The following is a 21,596-nucleotide window of genomic DNA, read 5'->3' on the forward strand; positions in this document are numbered from 1 at the left end:
AGGGACACGAACAGGTTTCACAGTGATTAGTGAACTAAACTAAAGTTTGTTTTTTAAATAGTCATTATATCAGAAATATATATGTATATATATGGCTGATTCACTTTGCTGTACAGCAGAAACTAACACATTGTAAATCGACTATACACCAATAAAAAATTAATTAAAAAAAAAAGAAATAACCACAGAAACAATGATCCAAACTACTTTCTCCTCATCCCAGATGAAGGCACACTCACCTGACCCAGATCCAAGGTGACGTTGACCCTGTTGTATCGCGTGCCTGAGGAGAGAGGGGGGCTTTGCCACCAACGTTCAGATCCGTCAATCGCATTGGTGATGGGGTGTGCTTTCCTGGGGTCCTCAGAATCGCAATAGTCACAGAACTGACCCTGAAAAAATAAAGCTCTTTTTTATTGTCAAGCTGTTTTTTCTTATCAATTTAATAGAAGAGGTAATTAAAACAAAGACTGCTTTCTATAGCTTACAGAGTTCCACTGTTGAATTTCATCACAATGTTTTCTGAAGACAGTAGTAAGGGTTTCTCTTTTTCATTTAATCTTAAACCATATCACCTGTTTATATCTCTGTTTATCGTGTTTCTAGGATACACAGTATTTATCTTCCATCTGTTATGGCCATGTTTTTCTTGTCTTGTGTGGCACTTTAAGAAGAGCCTGTTGTGCTTGGGATGCAATGATGTTCTCCTTCGACAAATCCTTTTTACATCCTCCTCTGCAAGGTCTGTGTCAGACCCTGGGATACAAAGAGGACCCCTGCTCACAGCCCCAGTGGAGGCGATACGTATACAAGTAACCATAAAGGAAGTAGGTTTGGCAAGAGTATAGAGCGCTGGGCCTACGGCGGTAGATATTCCATGAGCTCAGGGAAGGCAGGATGGGAGAGGTGGGGTTGCAGCTGCCTGTGAGGCTGGAGAGGACTTTGGTAAGCGGCAGTGAGCAGCCAACAGGGAAGGTGTTCCAGGTGGAAGAACCAGCACCAGCAAAGGCACAGGGACCAGCTGGCCCATCTGAACAAGAGCATAAGTAATGGAAGACAACGCTTGAAAGGTAAGTGAGGGGATGTGGCTGGGCTGTGGATACCAGAGTGAGAAGTCGGCAGTTCATTCAGCAGGTAAATGGGAATCCATTTTCACCTGGGGTGGTATTTATTTAATATTATCATCTCTACTGAATTCTAATTCTACTGATGTCATCTCATCTTCTTACTGAAGTAGGCAGATCCTCTTGATTCTATTTTGTTTTGTTTTATTTTTTGTTTTCTTTTTGCAATGGAGAATTTTAGCACCCTTACCACCCAAAAAGCTGAACATAGGTCTTTCTTATACATCGAATGTACTTTAACTGGTTCAAAGTCTCATGCTTACCCAGCAGTGGACTTCACACACTGAACAGCTCTGCTCCCCAATTAAATGATCTTAGGGCATAACCACCACACAGGAGAGGGACAGAGAAGCAAAAACTTAGACCTGCAGCCTCCCCAGAAATGTGCTGTGACAAAAGAGTAGCTCTGCCCCGGGCAAGCATCTTGGAAGTTAATTTTTAAATGTTCAAGGATAAATTCGATCTTGGTGTGAAATGTGTGGCCAAATGTTTTCATCGAGTGTGTTACAGAGGGTTCTTTCATAGGTGGTGATAGATTATGTACAACTTTATCTTTTGACCTCACATGAAGCTGTTCTGTAACTCAGAGGCAGCACTGTGGGGTAGGCAGCCCCATCGGCTCACGAGATCAGAGGCCATAATGTCTTGCTTTCCCTACGTCACTTCAGCCCAGCACGTCATAGAAGCCCAATAAAGGAAAAAGCCCCTCAGGGGTTTTCAAAATTTTTTTTGAGTTCTTTCTATAAAATTTTGTTATTATAACAAGGAACATAATTAAAAACTGTTTGTTAGGACATCTTAACATTTATGAGTATTTTTCCCTTGAATGATTTTTATTTTTCCCATTTTCTCCCTAGAAATCATTTTACCAGTTTAATTACTTGATAAGGGAATTAAATTATTATTTCTTGAAGTTTAGAAGATTTGCACATGATAGAAGCAAACCTCCTCCCAGGATGTGGATGCTTGTAATTTACATTTATCTCCATCTCCAGAGTGTAGATACGAGGAATGGAGATGTTCCTTTTTTGTTGTTATAGATGCATTAAGGACTTTAACATTAGAAATAAAAGTTTAAAACCTCTTAGTGGGAAATAAGGTGCATACCTTTTAGAACTTTGAGCAAGGAAAGAGTTCTTGAACAAGATTCAGAAACCATAGACCACAAATGAAGAGACAGATTTGACTACATTAAAATTAAGAACATTGGTTCATCCAAGGTACCTTCAAGAAGTAGAAAGAAAGATTACAAACCAAGTGATATTCATAACATACAAGTGGCAGGTCATCTCCAGGGATGGCTGCCATCAGTCCCTTCTCTGTGTGTGTCTGCTCCCCCTGAATCCAGAGTGACTTTATTATTTGCTTTGCTGTAGCAGAAGCATCATTCTGGGATTTTCAAGCAGAGGCCTTATGAGGACTGACAGATTCTGCTTCCTTCCTCTTGGAAGCCAGTCTCCAGGCAGGAAGTTCAACCACCTCCAAATCACCACGCCGTGAGAAAGCCCAAGCTAACCAAGTGGAGAGGACCCGTGGAAGAACACAGTGACAGCTGCATGTCAGTGAAGCCCTGGACCACCCTAGTCAGCTGCTGACTACAACTGAGTCACCCCAGCTGACAACACACAGAGGAGAAGAACCACCCAGCTGAGCCCAGTCAACCTGCACAATTATAAGAAAAAAAACCCCAAAAAAACTGTTGCTGTTTAAGCCAGTAAGTTTTGGGATGGTTTGTTACACAAGAATCAATAACTGAACAAAGAACACAAAATCAACAAGGAATTCTCATCAGAAATACATACCAAACTCCAAAAAATCGATAAGGAAAGTATAAACAGTTCAATAAAAAAAAAGAGAGAAAAAGAAAGAACAAGCATTTTACACAAGAGGAAATACGTATGTCAATACACATTTGAAGAAATGTTCACCATTACCATCACTAGTGATCAGGGCAGACCATGGTGTAATACTGTTTTATACCCAATCAATAGGCCCAAATTTAAATTTCGAGGATAACAAGAATTGGAAAAGGTGTGGTAGGAGTATGAATTGGTGCAAAGACTTTGGGAACTGTTTTGACATTACTTCCTAAAGCTGACAATTCACATTTCCTATGATCCAAGAATTCTACTGTCGAGCTCATAACCTAAAAAGAAACACTTGCACATGGCATCAGGTTTAAGAATATGCATGGCAGCACTGTTCACAAGAACAAAATCCTGGGAGTAACCTACTCACCCAGCCACAGGAGCGTGAATGACTCCGCAGAGGTGTATTCACACAACAAATGAAGACATGGACGATAATGAGTAAGTGAATACACACAACAATATGAAACAATGTGGATGAATCCTAACAATATTACATTCAGCAATGATACACTTCTTACAAAGTTAAGAGAAACCAAAATGAAAAGCGCTTATTTTTTAGGGGTATGCATATAGATGTAATAAACACTATATAAAAAGGAAAGCAAAAGAAAAATTAATAAAGGATTCAGGATGATGGTTACCCCAGATTGTGGGAAACAGAGAGATGGGAGGTAGGGAAACCATACAGTTCAACATAAGCTACTGCCAAGGCCCTATTTTGGGTTTTGGTAGCAAGTTCATGGGTGCTTGTTATACTATTTAAAATCCATCCATCCACATCCACATTAAAGCTGACCATGCAAGGACCAATGATAAAGCCTGTCGTAAACAGAGTTATAAACAATCCATAACCCAATCTTGGACCTGAGGGCCAATATTTTGTAAATAACCACAAATAAATAAAAGCAGAACAAAAACAACAGATGTCAGAGAAGAAGGGGACAGAGAGAGAACAGAGGATTCTTAACATCCTTGTGTTCAGTTATTCACCCACCAGGCAACAAACCTGCACTGACCATCTACTCTGTATCAGTACCTATTCCATACAGCGATGGGAATATTCAAAGATAAACAGGACAAGGGACTCCCACTCTGAATTGTGTCAAGGCTATTATTAGCCTAGTCATGTGGGAAATTGTAAATGTGATGGAAGGGGCTGGAAGGAAAAGGGACAAAACTGCTCAAATAAACAAAAGAGAGCTGAGATCCAAGGCTGGAGGGCCCCAGAGGACAAGCCAGCGTTTGCCCAGAAGCCCACAGAATGACCTACGCTTTTTCAGAAAGATGGGGAAAAAAATAGTCTCTCCTAGTTGCTCGAATTTTCGATGATTCTCCTTAACCAAATGCCTCTCATATATAATACTGTGCAACTGAACGCACAGCATAAACAGTCTTGCTCTAAGAAACTAGAGAGGTTGGTTAAAGCACTACTCCCTAACACAGTTTCTCTTTTATTGTCTGAACAGTCATTCACTTACTCAGTTTTTCCAAATCGCCTCCAATATGTGGAGCACTGTGTCAAATGCTGGGGTAAAAACAAAGAAACAAACACTAAGAGCTGGACCCAGCCCCAGAAGAAATTCAGTGCGAGAGAAGAGAGGTAACTCAAACACGATGTGTCACCAGCAGGTGCTGGGATCGAGAGAGCATGAGGCATGGGAGCCCAGGAGAGACACTCCGCTTTCCCTGCTGAATCTTCACCACACTCTTAGGTTCGTAACAAAGTCTCCAGGACCTAAAGGCCCAGAAGTGAAGGCTCACAGAGGCGAAGGGTCTGGCCTCAAACCACACAGCCAGGACCTGCAGGAACCAGGTCCCGTGTGTGAGTCTGGCCACGGTACTCACAGCTCAGTACGCTTTCCATCCTGGCCCGGCTGCTCTGGAAGCCACATCAAAGAGCCCCGTCTTCCATCTGGATGGAGCGTGAGGCCACAGTGCAAGAGCAATTACGTGATTTTCCAAACACCTGCCCGTGACCAGATGTGTGGGAAGAGACCCAGCTGAGGAGAGAACACTGTCTGACAGAAGCTCAGCTGCCCCCGTGCCCTGCGGCAGGCACAGAAAACACGGCAAGATCTAACCACGCTCACCCATCAACGGCCCCGTGACACGACCCCCACGAGCCCTCCTCCCCACCATCACTCACTGAGGCTTCTGAGGGTACGTGCTTTAAAGGCACTGTCTCAAGTGGCCAGACCCAAGCCAGCTGGAACCCTGAGGTGGAGAACATTCTGCGGTGCGCCCCTTCCAAACTTTTTGCTCCTTTGCAAAAACCTGGTCCAGAACATCCTCCATTCTGAGAGGTACGAAGCACGTCGGCATGTGACCTACAACTAAGACAAGCATTTTGTAAATGTCCTGCACACTTAAAAGTCTGCACAGAGAGGGGTGAAGGGCGATCACTCAGCACAGGAGAGTGTCCAGCTCTGTGGCCTCCCACAGCTTTCACCCCACGGGCAGGGGGAGCTTTGCCCTCTAGTGTGCTGGATTCCTGGAGGAAAGGATTGAAGAGACAAAACAAGGGGCTCCAGGCTGGTTCCAGGTGTGTATTCTTTTAAGGCGGGCAAGCAAATCTCTGCAAAATATATATCTATTACTGAAAAACTGTGTCCACTCGAGCCAAATTCCAGAGGCTTTTTCTTCTAATTTGTTTCAAAGTGATGCATTTTACAGTAGAATGATGAGGGTCCAGATCCTGCCTCTACCAGTCACAACTTCAAAATGTTCGTCAAATTATTTAGCCTCCCTTGGGTTCCATCGTCTCTTTGTTAAGACGGGCTAACACCGCCAATCTCATACGGTGGTTGTGAGGACGCAGTGAGACGCCATCCATAAAGTGACCACACCACCATCGGAACCACTGGGGTGTTTATCCATTCATCTGCTGATGGACACTTAGGTTGCTTCCATACCTTGGCTATTGTAAATAATGCTGCTATGAACATTGGGGTGCATGTATCTTTGCAAATTAGTGTTTTGGGGTTGGTTTCTTTCTTTTTTTTTTTTTTTTTTTTGGATATATACCCAGTAGTGGAATTGCTGGGTCATATGGTAGTTCTATTTTTAGTTTTTGAGAAAACTCCATACTATTTTCCACAGTGGCGGCACCAATTTACAGTCCCATCAACAGTGTGCAAGTAAAATCTATCTTTTTAACGGTTTCCATATGACCCTCTTCCTTGTTCTTCTCCCTCTATTCTCTTGTTCCCTATACATAGTGTTGGCATATTGCTGGCAATAGGGGTCACTTGGTACCTGTGGCTGCAGGTAAGTGGGTCTGCTCTCAAAGAAACTCAGGTTTCTGAGGTGGGCCAGGCCACGCTTAGGCCTGTCCACTCAGTGCCCCAAACCCAAAGCACTTCCTCTTTAGAGCTTCATCCCAAAGCCTAGATTTATGAAAGCAGGTGTGTCCTGATAGTTTATTCATGCAACCATCAACTACTGGCCCGCTAAGGGCCAGACACTGTCTTCATGACAGCCTGATCTTGACCTGATTCATTCCTCAAACTAATACCAAACCAGTACCACTTTATTTTCCCACTGTCCCAACTCCCTCAACTCTTTCATTCATCCTTTTTAGGTTTTATCCTCACCTAAATTCTTTTGAGGACAGAAAGGGAATAAATGCATACAAAAATAAAATGAAGTCTATAAACTCTGGAAAGAACACAGAGGTGTCACTCAGAGATAACATGCAAAACACGTAACAGCTAGGGCAGCGTGGCTTTCTGAGTTCCTGGAAACACCAAGCATGCTCCCACCTCAGGGCCCTTGCACCTGCTTGTCCTCTGCCAGGAACACATTTTCGCAGCCTCTTCATGGGGCTGGCTTCCTCTCAACCCTCAGCTTTCTGTACCAGCAACAGCTCCTTAGAAAAGCTTCTCCATCTACTTGAACTGGAGAAGCTTCCCTCTTTCATCTTCATCACAAAATCCCATTTATTCTTTCCAAGACCCGGTGACACTGCGCTGCTGATCGGCAGGGAGGGACCATTTCTGCCTTGTGAGGAATGGCTGTTACTCCCAGCGCATCATATCCCTGTCCTCTGCGCCTGGCACACAGATGTCAATAAATATTGGTTAAATATAGTAGGGGATGAATATTGCACACGAGTACGTGTGCAAGCGTGCTTCCAGGCAGCAGTTGCCTCCTTAGTTGATAAGAAGCCACATTAGGGATCATCCACAACAGACAGGCTGCCAGCTCCGGGGGAGCTGCCAGGTATTCGGTGGTCAAGGAGGACAACAAGCTAATCTGAAAGTAACGATCAAATCCACTCATTTCCTGTGCCCGGCCGTGCAGGCAAGAGGCAAAAGAGAAAGGTGCCAGCTCCCCAGGGTTCCATTTCCCCCAGGGACGGACACCAGGCAAGGTGTCAGAATTATCTCACTGCCCAGGAGCCCCAAACAAAAGGCTCCTGCCCTTTCATGGGCCCAGGGCGTTGAGGGTGGGGCACAGAGAGGCGTAGAACAGCGTCGAGTACCAAGTCAGAGTGGGGGAAAGGGCCTCAGCCACAGCACCCCAACAGCACCCCAAAAAGGAGTCTCAGTGGAGGCCTCCGAACAGCGGCTCCAGGGTGGAGAGTGCGGAGGTGTATGTGAGCACGGCTCGTCCACGGGGGCCCGACTCCTTGACTGCAGCTGCCTCCAGCAACCTGCAGGGCACTGGTGTGGGGGAGGGCAGCTGCCTGCGTAAGGCCCCAAGCAAAGCCTTGGGATTGGCTATGATGGAGCCTAAAAGATCACACAGAGGGTTCGGACCCAGAGATGGCCTCCTCGCCCACGTCTTTGAAAATCCTTTCAGTGGTGCGGTGCACGGAAGGCAGTCCTTCTGACCACAGCTGACCTCAATCCTTCGTGCTGGCACGCTACACCACCCTTTGTATTTTGTCTCCAGTGAAGATGGAGAACCATCGGTTACAAACACTCCTGTCATGATTGTGAAGGCCCTTGGCCTCGTCTTCCTTGTGGTTAATCAAGCAGATTTACTCTTTCAGCTATGGTCCTCCTAAGCTACAGTGACAGTTGCTATCTGTAACAGCCACAGAAAAACCACACTCCAGCACCAAAGCCAGCAACTAATCAAAGGAAAAGGTGGCTGCGTGCAACACCAGGTGTGTGAGGGGTACAAAGAGCTACTTCAAAGCCAGCATGGTGCTCAGAGAAAGGGAATGAAAACTTTATCAGGGCCTAGTATTTCTATTAGAAAAAGCGCCTTCAACGGGTATATTTTTATTTAAATAAGAATCTACTCTTTGGCCTAAAAGATAATGAAATAAAACAAGAGGAAAAAAAAGAAAAAAAAACTCAGCTACTTCATGGCAACCTTCCTAAAAGATTTTCCTAACGAGGTCTCTCAGCAATTTCTGCTACTTTTTCTGGTTCATTAAAAACACCTGAAATTCAGTGTCACATTAAGTGATCAGCGTCACAATGCAATAGGAATGCCAGGTAGAAACAGATGAGGCATATAGGAAACTTGGAAAGTCTAAAATTTTTCTGTTCTCATCAAATCACTATGCAAACTACCTTGCATAGAATCTTTGCCACCAATGTCTCATGCACAAAAATCCTCAGCCATATTCAGTCTCTGCAGAGCCGATCACAGGACATAGGGAGCTGGGCCTTTCACTGCAGTCCCACCCCATCCTTCCCCTGTTGCAGCCCCCAGAGCCCTCACTAGTAAAGGAATCACTCAACCACTGGGCTCTGTGCAGCTCACGGTGTCCAGAGTCCCCAAACTCCCACCACTCCACCTGCATTAGGCAGTCCTTCCCTTATGTCCCGCTGATATGCTCTTCATATTTAAGAATTACTTTCAATGTGGGTGATCCCTAAATACTTGTTCAACCAAGAGCTCTCCCTGTTCTGTTCAGGGACTAGTTTCGAGTTATCAGATTGCAGAGTCTGAAAAGCAGAGAGCCTGGAAGCATCCAAGAGCCTCATGCAGCGCCCCCATCCTCCACCCTCCCACACACAGGTAACTCACACGCTACTCAATAAACACTGCTGAGTGACCAAGAGGCTTAAAGCTGAAGCTATTTCTAGGGACTCTATATGTGTCCCCCCAGATTCATATGTTAAGACCTCATCCACTAGATGATGGTATTAGGATGAGGGCTCCGCCTACATAAATGGAATCAGTGCCCTTATAAAAGAGGCCCTGGAGAGATCCCTCACCCCTCCCACCTTGGGAGGACAGCAAAAAAACAGCCATCAGTGAACAGGAAGTGGGTCCTCACCCAACACTGAATCTGCCCACACCTTGACCTTGGATTTCCCAGCCTCCAGAACTGTGAGAAATAAATTGCTGTTGTTTATAAGCTATCCAATCTATTTTTTGTTACTGCCCAAATGGACTAAGACGAGCTGCCATAACAAAGCAGCACACACTGGGTGGCTTAGGACAACAGGAATTTATTGTCTCACAGCTCTGGAAGCTGAAAGTCTGAAATCAAGGCATTGGCAGGGCCCTGCTCTCTCTGAAACCTGCACAGGAAGGATCCTTCCCTGCCTCTTCCAGCTACTGGTGGCCCAGTCCTAGTCACTGGTCTCAGACACTGCATCAGGCACCTCTACTTTGAAATTCAATGCACCAGGGCCACGCCTGTCTTCCAAAGGCAGGTTGTTGCGAGACAGGTTTGTTTTGTTTTTTGTTTCTGTTTTCATCAAACAGCACTTTCATCAAGGTGTTGCTCTAGTAGGAAAATTCTATGATGGTGCTGCCCTTTGAACATTTCTCCCAAAAGCATCTCTGAAGTGTCTACGATAAGCTGCCGCAGGGAAGACGAACAGCAAGAAAATGCAGCCCCACCCTCAGGAAGCTCATGATGTAATAAGGATACAGACCTGAAAATCAGTGGCTCCAGGGCCGTGACTGGAGTCAGCGAGGTGGCACGGAGTTTGGCTGGGACTCTGAGGGAAGAGCAGTGGGCTGGGCAGTGGCAGCTCAGCATCGCAGGTAAGAGCATGAACTCTGCAGCCAGAGTACCTTGGCTTCACCACATACTAGCTGCGTGACCTTGAACAAATCATGGGAAGCCTCTCTATGCCTCAGTTTCTTCATTTGCACAATGAGCATGCTACGTGTACCTCCTTCATAAATGGTCATGAGGATTAAGAAGTCAGTTTGTGAAAGGTGCTTTAGAACAGTGCCGGGAATCAGAAGTGTTAAATTCATACTCTGCACTACACAGGGGAGCAAGTCTCCTGGTTACTAGGCTGTTCTCCCTATTCTGCCCCCTTCCTGATTTGGCATCACTCATGGACACAGTATATAGTGCAACTTGAAAGTAATAGAGAATTACTTCTATACCCCACAGTTAAGATATGCATAGAAAATCTAACTAAAACCAATATTTCTCTCAAGCTAATATTGATTTATTACTTCCACATGGATTTTCTAAGCATCTAGGATAGGAAAACAACTGAGAGAGTACAATATGCTTATGACATTGAGAAACTGGCAGGACACATGGGACTCAGTGAGTTGGCTCTCCCCAGGGCAGGTTCCACCCTGCTGGCAGGAGGATCTAATCAAGGATCTGCTAGCTCATGCAAACAGCTCTTTTTTAAGAAGCAGAAAAAGACTCCCTGCCTCTGAGCAGATACAGCCTTGCCTGGGCTGGATTCTCAGCCCCCTTGGCCAGGAGCCCATATACACAGCACAACGCAGGCAGCTCTATTGACTAAGACCACTGAGGTACCACTTAATAAACCTTTTCCTCACTAGGCAAATGGTTCCAGAAAGTTGAGCAAAAGTTAGCACAGGTTTCATGAAAGCCTAAATCACAACAGGAAATACGTTTCTGACCTGGAAGAATGGATTAGTGCTACTAAAATTCACCTTAAAAAATTAATACCTCCCCCAAAATGTTACTTTAGCTGATAAAAATGTGCGTACGGTGTGTATATATATAGGGGTTAGTAGATATACATCTAAGTCCTAGCTCTGTCCACTGAAAGGGCCTAGAAGTGATGACAGACCGGTAACAACGAGCACAGCTCATATCCAGATCACGGTCCCTACATACCACACTCAATTTGAAAAAACAAAACAAAACAACAACAACAACAAAAACCAGAGCTTTTTGGAAAAGCAGTTAGTTCCAACACTGAAGCAAAGAAAATTAAAAGTGACCCTGGAACATCCTGTGGTACCAGAAAGTATATAAATAAATATAGTCCCTACATAGATAAATAATACCTGAACTAGTTATTAATACATTACCAAAACAATTTAACATTACTATTCTATAGAAGGCTATAAGTCTTTATGCCTGTGGATTATTTAGCATGCCAAATGTGTTCAGTGTATAATGCACTGTGCGTTTCATTATTAAAAGAACTTGTTACTCAAAAATTTGAAATGACTATTGTGACAAATCATTTTTTGTAGCTTACCACTTTAGAAGTCTTACCAAGAATTTTTTCACTCCATGAAAAAACACGTTTATTGAGCACTAACTATGTGCCAAGAAACATATGAAGTGCTTTTGTCCTCCCAATAAGCCTGTAAGATACACTATTATTAATACTGTTTTATAAATGAGAAAACTGAGATTTTGCAATTTTCCAAGGTCAGAGCGCTGGTAGAGTTAGAATTCAAACTCAGGTCTACATGATGTCAGAGCCAGAGTTCTTCATCTCTAAGTGAGAGTAGTTTGACAATATGGACAGTGAGGTGATATTGTATTTTCTCTCACAGGAGCTTCCCTGGTCTTTTAAGAAAATTAGGCCATAAAACAATTAGTCATCTACAGAAAGATCCATACCAAGACACATTATAATCAAACTGTCAAAAGACAAAGAGAAAATCTTGAAAGCAGCAAGAGAGAAGCAATTCATCACATATAAGGAATTCTCAATAAGACCAACAATCTAGGAACGTCCCTGGTGGTCCAGTGGTTAAGAATCTGCCCCCCGATGCAGGGGACAAAGGTTCGATACCTGATCGGGGAACTAAGATCTCACATGCCTTGGTGTAATTAAGGCCTCCTGCCACAATGAGAGCCTATGAGCTGCAACAAAAGATACTGCCTGACGCAACGAAGATCCCATGAGCCTCAACTAAGACCTGATACAGCCAAATAAATAAATAAATACTTTTTTTAAAAAAGGTTAACAATCTGTTTTTCATTGGAAACCGTGGAAGCCAGATGGCAGTGAGATGATATATTTAAAGTGCTGAAAGGAAAATACTGTCTGTCAAGAATTCTATTCTAGTAAAATTATTCTTCAAAACTAAGGGAGAAATTAAGACATTCCCAAATAAAAGTTGAAGGAGTTTGCCGCTAGTAGACCTGCCCTACAAGAAATGTTAAAGGGAGTCCTTCACGCTGAAATAAAGGACGCTAGACAGTAACTCGAAGCCATACAAAGAAATACAGAACACCAGTACAGGTAACTACACAGGTAAATACAAAAGCCAGCATTATTGTATTTTTGGTTTATAACTTTTTTTTTTGACATGATTTAAAAGACAAGTGCACAGGACAATAATTACGTTTTGATCTTGAGGGGCAACAGTGTGTAAAGATGTAATTTGTGACAATAACATCATAAAAGGGAGGGACAGACCTGTATAGGAGCAGAGTTTTGGATGTTATTGAAACTAAGTAGATATCAACTCAAATTGGATTGTTGTAAATTTAGGGAGTTAATTGTAATCCCCAGAGTAAGCACTAAGAAAATAACTTTTAAAAATTTACCAAACAGGAAATGAGGAGGAAGTTAAAATGGTACATTAGAAAAATAAACACAAAAGAAAGTTGTAACAGAGGAACTGAGTAACCAAAAAAAAATATGACATATAGGAAACAAATAGCAAAATGGCAGAAATATGTCCTTCATTATGAGTAATCACTTTCAATGTAAATGGATTAGACGTACCGATTAAAAGCAGAGACGGGCAGCATGGATGTAAATATATATATATACATATGCTTACATATACGTGTGTGTGTGTTCTAAAACTAGATTCTAGTGATAGTTGCACAACTCTATAAACTTACTAAAAAGTACTGAATTCGAACTTACACTGGATGCATGTTATGGCATTTAAATTATGCTTCAATAAAGCTGTTAAAAATGACTCATGTCCCAATCTACTTTTAATAAAAGATGTACAGAAAATGTGTAGCTTTCACATTCATATGTGTACTAAAGATGTAAAACACACACAGCTATCTTTCTGTAGTGGTTTAGGTGCAGTGATCTTATAAGGATGGGGCTGAAATTAATAACTTTTTGTCCTCTCCTCTCCCTATGACTGTATATTTCTTTTTCTCAGATTAAATGATCCACACTGTCAATGGCACAAGTAATTCAGACCATGAAGTAAAACCTTGCAACTCAAGGACTGATCATTCCCAGTTCTAACTCTTCACCGGCAACCCTGAAGGTCCACAAGCTCCAATAATCTGTGATGTTTCGAGGCACAAATTTAAATTGCTGAGAAGACACATATTTGCAATGTTTCTTCGCTAGTGAGTGAGCTTGGCTTTCGGAAGGAAAACATTTGGGTTTGCTTCGAATGATTTGTATGTAAACTTTCATTGCTAAACTTTGGCTACTGTCTACAAACACAAAACAACTATTAGGAAAATCACTTTTAAAAGGATGATTTATCCTGTATTGCTGACCGTAATCATCTGTCCGAAGTTTCAAAATAACTGTTAATAATCATTACAAACATATCAATGGACAAAGTAAATGTCTCATATTTCCCGAAAATTTGCACGCCAGTTTCACAGAGGAAAAGGCCCTTGTTGAAGTTAACAAATGGCTCTCTTTCACAATAGTTCTATAAACAGAGCCTTAGTGAAGCCGAGTTTCTTGTTTATGGCTATTAGTCCAAGTTACACAAACACACAACTGGGACTTTTTTGTGGCAAGCACTCTCACTCTTAGCAATAAGTCAGGTGTGTGTACTTCTCTATCAATATCATTCAGGTTAAATACAAATTCAGGTTAAATACAAATTCAGGTTAAATCAAAGTGCACTGAAAGAACATATAAAAGATATATTGAACTGTCAATGTACAAAGTCAAGATCATATGTTTGCTGGGAATTCCCTGGCGGTCCAGTGGTAACTTCGTGCTTCCAATGCAAGAGACACAGGTTCGATCCCTGGTCAGGGAACTAAGATCCCGCAAGCTGTGCAGTGTGGCCAGGAAAAAAAAAGACCCTATGTTTGGTAAATATATGCACTTCACTTCTTGTGAGCATAGTGCTTATGTCAAGCTAAACCAAACACAGGTTATATTTTCAACATAGCCTTACACTTCCATTTTATCATCTCTATCAGGTGTCAGTAAATTCAGTCCTCCCTTGGTATCCGTGAAGGATTGGCTGCAGGAACCAATTTATATAAATAAAATGGTATAGGATTTGCATATAACGTATGCACATTCTCCCTCGTACTTTAAATCATCTCCAGATTACCTGTAATACCTAATACAATGTAAATGTTATGTAAATAGTTGCCAGCATAGGGCGAATTTGAGTTCTGCTTTGGAGAACTTTCTGGATTTCTTTTCTCCCACGTATTTTTGACCCACAGTTGGTTGAATCCATGGATGCGAAATTCAAGGATACTGAAGGCCAACTGTAATAATGTCTTTACATTCCATAACTAAGTAAACATTTAAAATTAAAGCACAAATTGGGACATATTTTGGTTGTGATTACTTTTCATCATAATAGAATTAATCTGCATATTTTTCTTGTCTACTCTTTATGTTAGCTTCTTTACAGCCTTCAACTGTATCTTCACTCCACCATCCTTTCATTCAATATTTCCTGAGCGCCTCTTCTGTTCCAGGCTTTGCACTCATCACTGGAGAGAGAGTTGTAAACCAGACAGACAGGATCCCTGAATCACAGAGCTCTCAAACACCAAAAACTTAATGTCTGAGCAGTAACAAGTATATAAAATCTTATTTAATGAACCTTAAGTTCAGAGAAACCACAGCAAACATTTTTCACCCAACAAACAAAATGCAGACTTTTTGAGCGCTCTGCCTGTTGACACGCTACTGTTCAAGTATCAGCATTGTTAATATAGAATCAGGACCATAAACCCGGGCTTTTTTCTAAGATGTGACTTTTATCCATTTTTTACATTTTTTGCAAAACCCTTTTGGCCTGAAATTCTAAACTCTGTCCCCTAAAGATTTATTTTTAGAAACTTCAAAGAAGTAGAACTATTTTCTCTAACTCTTCCCCATTTCCCATCCTGAGCTGTACATGAGCAGAGCCAAGAAGATCACCACTCAGGTACAGCCACTTGATTAATGATAATCTCTCCTCCCTTCCTCCACCCATCTCCCACCTCACGTTTCTGAAAGGCAGGTCTGCACTAGCTGCTGCCAACACTGGGCTAGAACAAGTGTCTAACAGCCCAGGTTCTGGAATTTGCCTTCTCCTTCTTGTCTCCAACGTGCTTCTCTCCTCTCCTCATTACGTGAGAACCTCTCACATCGACAATCAGTGCACCTGCTCAGGCCCTCAACTGTGAAAGCAGAAAGCATTTTTATTCACCCCTTATTTTTAGAGAAGCATAAGGCATAACACCAGATAGCATTCTTTTCCTGCAGGCTACACCTTGGCCAGAAATGCAGTCAGCTGAGTGACCTCAGAAAGCCACTTCCTACTCTATCTAGGCCCGTGGGCCCAGGTTTAAGCACCTATTCTGGAAACTCAATTGGAATAAGAAACATGAGTTTTCTGAACTTCCCAAAACAGTAGTGCCAACTTATGACAATAAAAATACCAGCCGAGGAGAATGAGAGTTGGCCCATTTCTAGGCAAATCTGAGGCAGAAGAGACAGCTGAAAATTTCCTTGATAACTTTCTTCTCCTTACATTTACTCCCCCCACGATTAGAACAATTCTTTCCAAAGTTGAGTGTGCCAGGCAATCTAGTGGGGGTGCAAGAAGGGAATATTAAAACTGTTTATTTTACTTAAAATGAAGAAATTCAATATTTCTAATATTTAATATACAGATTGCCTAAAAGCCTTCACCCAGTCCACAAGTACGTGGGTCACAAGAGTCCTCAGTGTCTATTCAAGGGAAGAGGAGAGGTTCCACCAGGCTATCATCTGATCAGGACACAAGAAGCTTATGTGCACCTGGTAAAGTGGACATGTGGATTCTATTCTCCTAAGTAGCAGAACAGTTACAACATTGTACTGAAATGGGAAGTCATCATGAAATACTTTCAACTATACAGGTTCACTGATTTTCTCATGGAAAATTACTTAAAAGACCTCTGAAATTTAAAAATGAGTTATATTTTTTTTTTTTTGCACAGAAATTCCAAATTGGCTGACTTTCGCTGGGATGACAAGTAACTGCCGGTAATATACTTCCTGATAGATATTTACAAAACAATAGAAGTACTTTGTTCCATCAAAGAAAAGGTGATGTTTTAAAAATGTGTGGAAAAGTAAATACCGTTCTAAAGAAATGCGTGCTTTGGAAAGAGCGTTTTGAAAAATAGATGTCTGGAAATGTGTCATCTTTTGTTGCTGAAAAGACGGAATGGTCTTACTCTAGAAGTTCTTATATTTGCACATTTTAAAAACACAGAAACAGACTTTTGTAACATATTTCAATATTTTTCAAATGAAGAGCGAACTCTGAATCTATTGTTTATAGCATTAAAACACAACACTGTCCTACCAGGAAGTACTGAATTCCACCTGAAAAATGAACATATACTGGCCAAGTTTCTACTTAAAAAACTTTTAGAATAATTGGAGGATGGAGCAGAAATATGAGTATTATGATTTAGGAAACTCTCACAGGGTCCCACTCAGGCCTCTCACTTAGTTTAATGCTCTGCTATCACCACATCTTGAAATTCATAATTTTTGAACAAGCAGCTCCACACTTTCATTTTGCAACAGACTCTAAAGTATGCAGCTGGTCCTGGAACTCAGGAGTCAATGCAGTTCTCTCTTTAGAACCTACATATTTTTGAGATATTTTTCCAGTGACGACAACACTAAGTTCCAGTATTAATGTAAAACCAACTTTGAATGGCTATAGCATAGGTGCTAAACTACACCTGTCAAAAATAATTATATATATGATTAACATTTGCATATTTGTTTATAACTAGTTATACACAATCAAATAAAACATTTAGAGCAAGCAAAATTATCTGGGCCCTGTTAATAAAGAAAATCAAAAGCATTTTCCTCATTGTTATTTTTTATTTATATTTTTGTACGTTTATAGTACACACAAATTAATAAAGTCATACATGCATATAATTTATAAATAAATTCGCACCTATTGCATAAGAATATACTGCATGTTCAACACCTTGTCATTTATGGAAGCGCTTAATTAAAAGACCTTCTAAAGCATTGATCTAGACTCGGAAAGATAATCTTTCGCTTTTGGAGCTCAAACTCCAAAATTACTCCCTCTTCCGGCAACACTTTCCTCAAGACTTCCCGGTAGAGGCAGGGAGGCCAGGACAGCTTGGTGTAAAGAGGATCTGGAGACAGGGCTGGGTTCAAATCCAGGTGTCCTCCGTGATGACACAGTCTCACTTCTTCACCTGCTCACCTGATCCAGCGCCCAGCGCGGTTGTGAGGCTCGTGTGCAAGGACCTGGCACACTCCCAGATGCTAAGGAAGCACCAGCGACACTAGCGTTTGCACGGACATTGGCGGTAGGAGTCTGAGGGACTCTGAGCACCGTGTCTATCTCTGTCCACTCACCTCTAGTGACTGGATGGTGGCACTTCAGGCAGCGATGTGGGGTGAGGTGCGTCTTTTTGGTCAGATGGGAGCGGTACTACTGATATAATCTAAAAGCCCTCGCTTTAAATACACTACAGGATCCACCAACTTCTCTGCATAAGGTCGGGGAGATGAAGGCCTCGAAGGAGGGGCGCCGGTGAAGCCCAGGGGGGACTCAAGGCCTGGCCAGGCGCTACCTGGGTGACGGAGGCAGGACAGGACCACAGTTCAATACATCCCAAGAGTGCAGCTTCGGACCTTCTCCTGGGCTCGCCCAAACTTAACCTCAGCCTTCATTCGCCTCGCACGCTTCACGCATCCCGGCCCCGAGCGGCGCGCCTACGAGCGCGGTGCTCCCCAGGACCACTCCGGGGCACCGCGCCCACCTCCCGGGGTCGCCGACCCCCGCAGGGGTTGAGGGAGCCCTTCTCGGTCGCCTCGGGTCACGAGAGTGCGGGGAAAGGACCTGACCCCTTCGCCCGGGGAGGCCGGCCAGCGGGGAGGGAGCCCGCCCTCGCCGCACCCCGCGCTCTGTCCCGGGACCTTACCTGGATGGTGTGGCCGCCGCTCGGGGCGGTGGGCCCCCCCACCAACTTGCAGTAGAGCTCGGGCCCGGGCCGCGCGCCGCCGGGCTCCCGCTCGCCGCAGGTGGCGGTGGCACAAATCCTCGCCGCCTCGGCCAGGTTGAAGTAGGGCGGGTGCAGGCTGAGCCGAGCCGGGGCCGGGGGGTCCCGAGCGGCCGCGCCCCCGGCGGGCGGCAGCGGCAGCAGCAGCGGCAGCAGCAGCGGCAGCGCGGCCCGTGGTGCCCAGCCCCGAGCCCGCCCGGCCGCCGCCATCCCGCCGCGCGCGGTCCTCCTGCCCCGGCGGCCCGCGGAGGGGCTCGGGGGCACGGCGTTCCCGGCGCACGATCCTCTGCGCGACCAGCGAGCGCGGCCCGGGTGTGGGCGGCGGCGGCGGCGGCGGATGCGCGCCCGCGCCCCACGCGCCGGGAGCCCGCGGCGAGGGGCGGCTCCCCGGGTCTGGAACGTGCGGCGGCGGGAGCGGGCACCCGCCGGATCAGGAACTGACAGCGCCCGGCCTCGGCCCGCGGACGTCGGCTCCGCCAGCGCGCGGCGCGCTGCAAACTTCGCGCGCCGGGAGGGCGAAAGGCGTGTCCCGGCGCCCACTCCCGCGGGGGCTCGGACGGCGCCACCTCCCCACGGCCAGGGCAGAGATCCGATAGTCCTCTTCTGCAGAGCCTCACGGTGGACCTCGGCCAGGGGCAAGGAGGCTTCTGGCGAACGGGGTGAGACAGCAGAGGCAACTGCCACTGCCTGCAGAACCTACACCGAAGACATCGTGGTTTCCCAGATGAGTATCAGTTGTCAAAGGACAAGTCCCGTCAATTCTCAGACACTGTGCGCCAACGATATCTGTGGCACTGCAGACGCATACTGAGTGTGGGATCAAAGGAGCTCTGGGGACCTGGGAGTGGCAGAACGTACACAATTTAAAGACAGCCACAAGCGCAAGTTGCAGTTTGCCAAGATGTAAAGGAACCTTGGAGGAAATCCTTCAGATGCGCAATCTGCTATATTTTACAGGTAAACAGAGATGCTGAGTGTATTACTCGAGCTGTCACGTTGACCTCTGGGGAGAGGATGCGAACCCCCCACCTCACAGGGCTGAGGGTTGGTCTTGTGCGCAGGATACCTCACCAAGCGCAGAGGTCCTCTAAGAATTAGAGGAGGGTGTGGCTGCTGCAGGCCAGGACGGACAATAGTGCCCCGGAGGAAGGACTAGAGCTTCCAAGCACAGAGAAGGAAAGAGGGAGGGTGTGAGAGCACTGCTTGAACAAAGATTGAGATGGGTATTAAAATGGAAGAGTTTGAAAGAACTAACCAATATATTTATTAAATACCGAGATATGTTGTAGAAGGAAGGGTGTCTATTTAATCTTCTGTTCGTTAGAAATAAAAAAAAGGGGAAAGGAATTTGTGAGCATAACACAAAGAGAAACTGTAAAGACTGATAAATTGACTACCTAAAAAATAAAAATGTGTACATCAAAAAGCAAACCAAACAAAAATAGAAAACAAATGAGGGAGGAAAAAATGTATGCCATAAATGGCTTATGATTAATGACTTTAATATATAAATGCTTTTACAAAATAAGTAGAAAAAGCTGAAAACTAGGGGCTAAGAAACCTAACAATTAACAGGAAAATTAATTTTTAAGCTAATAAACATATGAAAATTTTTTTATCTTTCTGAGAATTGAAATGCAAGCATAACACCATTAAGACATGTTTCACCTATTAAACTGGCAAAGATTTTTTTTTTTTAATGATAAAACTGAAAGTTGAAGAGAATTCAGGGAATCAATTCTAATAACCTTGGTAGAAGTGAAAACTGTATAACCTTTCAGGAGGGCAATTTTTGCAGTGCTTAGCAAATGACTTCAACTTGCATATATTTTGCCTTAACAATTTCACTTGTACAGGTTTATATCCAGGAAATAGTTAAGGAAGTTTGCAAAGATTTAATGGCAAGGACTTAGCAGATATATTTACAATTTTTTAAGTTTAGAAGAACCTAAATGTCCAATAGTAAGGAGTTGGGTAAATAAATTATGGTATATCCATATAGTGAAATACTATAAAGTCAATAAAATGATGTTATAGCAGTGTATTTTCTGGCATAGAAAGATGTTCACAAAATTTTAAAGGAAAGGAAAGGATGTAAAATAACATACATGTGCAAAAATTAACTATTTCTAAATGCTAAACAAACCATCCAAAAGGAAATTAAGAGCGATTCCATTTACAATAGAATCAAAAAGTATAAAATTCTTAGGAATAAATTTCACAAAAGAAGTGCAAAACTTTACCATTTAAATAATGTTACCATGGGACCTAGCAATTCCAATCCTAAGTATATATTCAAGAGAACTGAAAACATTATCCACACAAAAAGGTGTACATGGATGTTCATAGCAATATTCCTCATAGCCAAAAAGTGAAAACAATTCAATACTCATTAACTCGTGAAGGGATGAACAAAATGTGGTATATCCATACAACGGAATATCATTCAGCTATGAAAAAAGAATGAAGTTCTGACACATGCTACAACATAAATGAACCTTGAAAACATTACACTAGGTGTAAGAAGTCAGACAGAAAAGCCACATGTTGTAATGAGGAGAAAGTGCTAATGGATATGGGGTTTTTTTTTTGAATAATGCAAATGCTCTGGAATTAGATAGGGGTGATGGTTGTACAACTCTGTGAATATAAAGTTGATGCTTGAACAACATGGATTTGAACTGCATGGGTCCACTTATACATGGATTTTTTTTTCAATAAATAAGTACTACAATACTACATAGTCCTTGATGCAGAACTGGGACTACAGAGGGCCAAATGTAAAGTTACACTTGGATTTTCAGCTGGAGGGGCAGTCAGCACCCCTAACCCCCACATTGTTCAAGGGTCAACTGCAATACTAAAAAACACTGAATCATCCAGTTTAAAAGTCAATTTATGTTATGTGAATTATATCTTAATATAGCTGTTATTAGAAAAGAATTTTTGCAGAACTGAAATGTATATTATATATAAAAAGTATATATGAATTGTGCGAGTGTGTGTATGAAAGCAGATTGGAAAGATTTTGAAGGCTATACAAGTAGATGTTCAAGAGTGAATAGATGTGCTGGAGGGAAGGGACTTTTTGTTTATATTCTTTTTGCTTTGTCTATATTTTTAAAATTTTTCCAATCATGAACCTACACTGATTTGCCCTAATAAGAACTGTCATATTTTAATAAATCAACTGAAGGAATGCCCTGCACTACC

The 21,596-nt window shown here is 43.2% G+C and overlaps 1 protein-coding gene across 4 annotated transcripts in view; it reads right to left on the minus strand.

The window, feature by feature from the left end:
• Positions 1-18,593, minus strand: part of LAMA3 (laminin subunit alpha 3) — a 216,759-nt gene extending 198,166 nt beyond the window's left edge. For all 4 annotated transcript variants that reach the window (XM_057698310.1, XM_057698305.1, XM_057698304.1 and 1 more), the window contains exons 1-2: positions 18,306-18,593; positions 240-392 (exon numbers count right to left, since the gene is read on the minus strand). In XM_057698310.1, coding sequence (XP_057554293.1) covers positions 240-392; positions 18,306-18,593 — 441 coding nt within the window. The remainder of the gene's footprint in view (positions 1-239; positions 393-18,305) is intronic.
• Positions 18,594-21,596: the final 3,003 nt, after the last annotated feature.

The sequence above is a fragment of the Hippopotamus amphibius genome, chromosome 11, assembly GCF_030028045.1.
Source record: "Hippopotamus amphibius kiboko isolate mHipAmp2 chromosome 11, mHipAmp2.hap2, whole genome shotgun sequence".
In the NCBI taxonomy this organism is placed as follows: Eukaryota; Metazoa; Chordata; class Mammalia; order Artiodactyla; family Hippopotamidae; genus Hippopotamus; species Hippopotamus amphibius.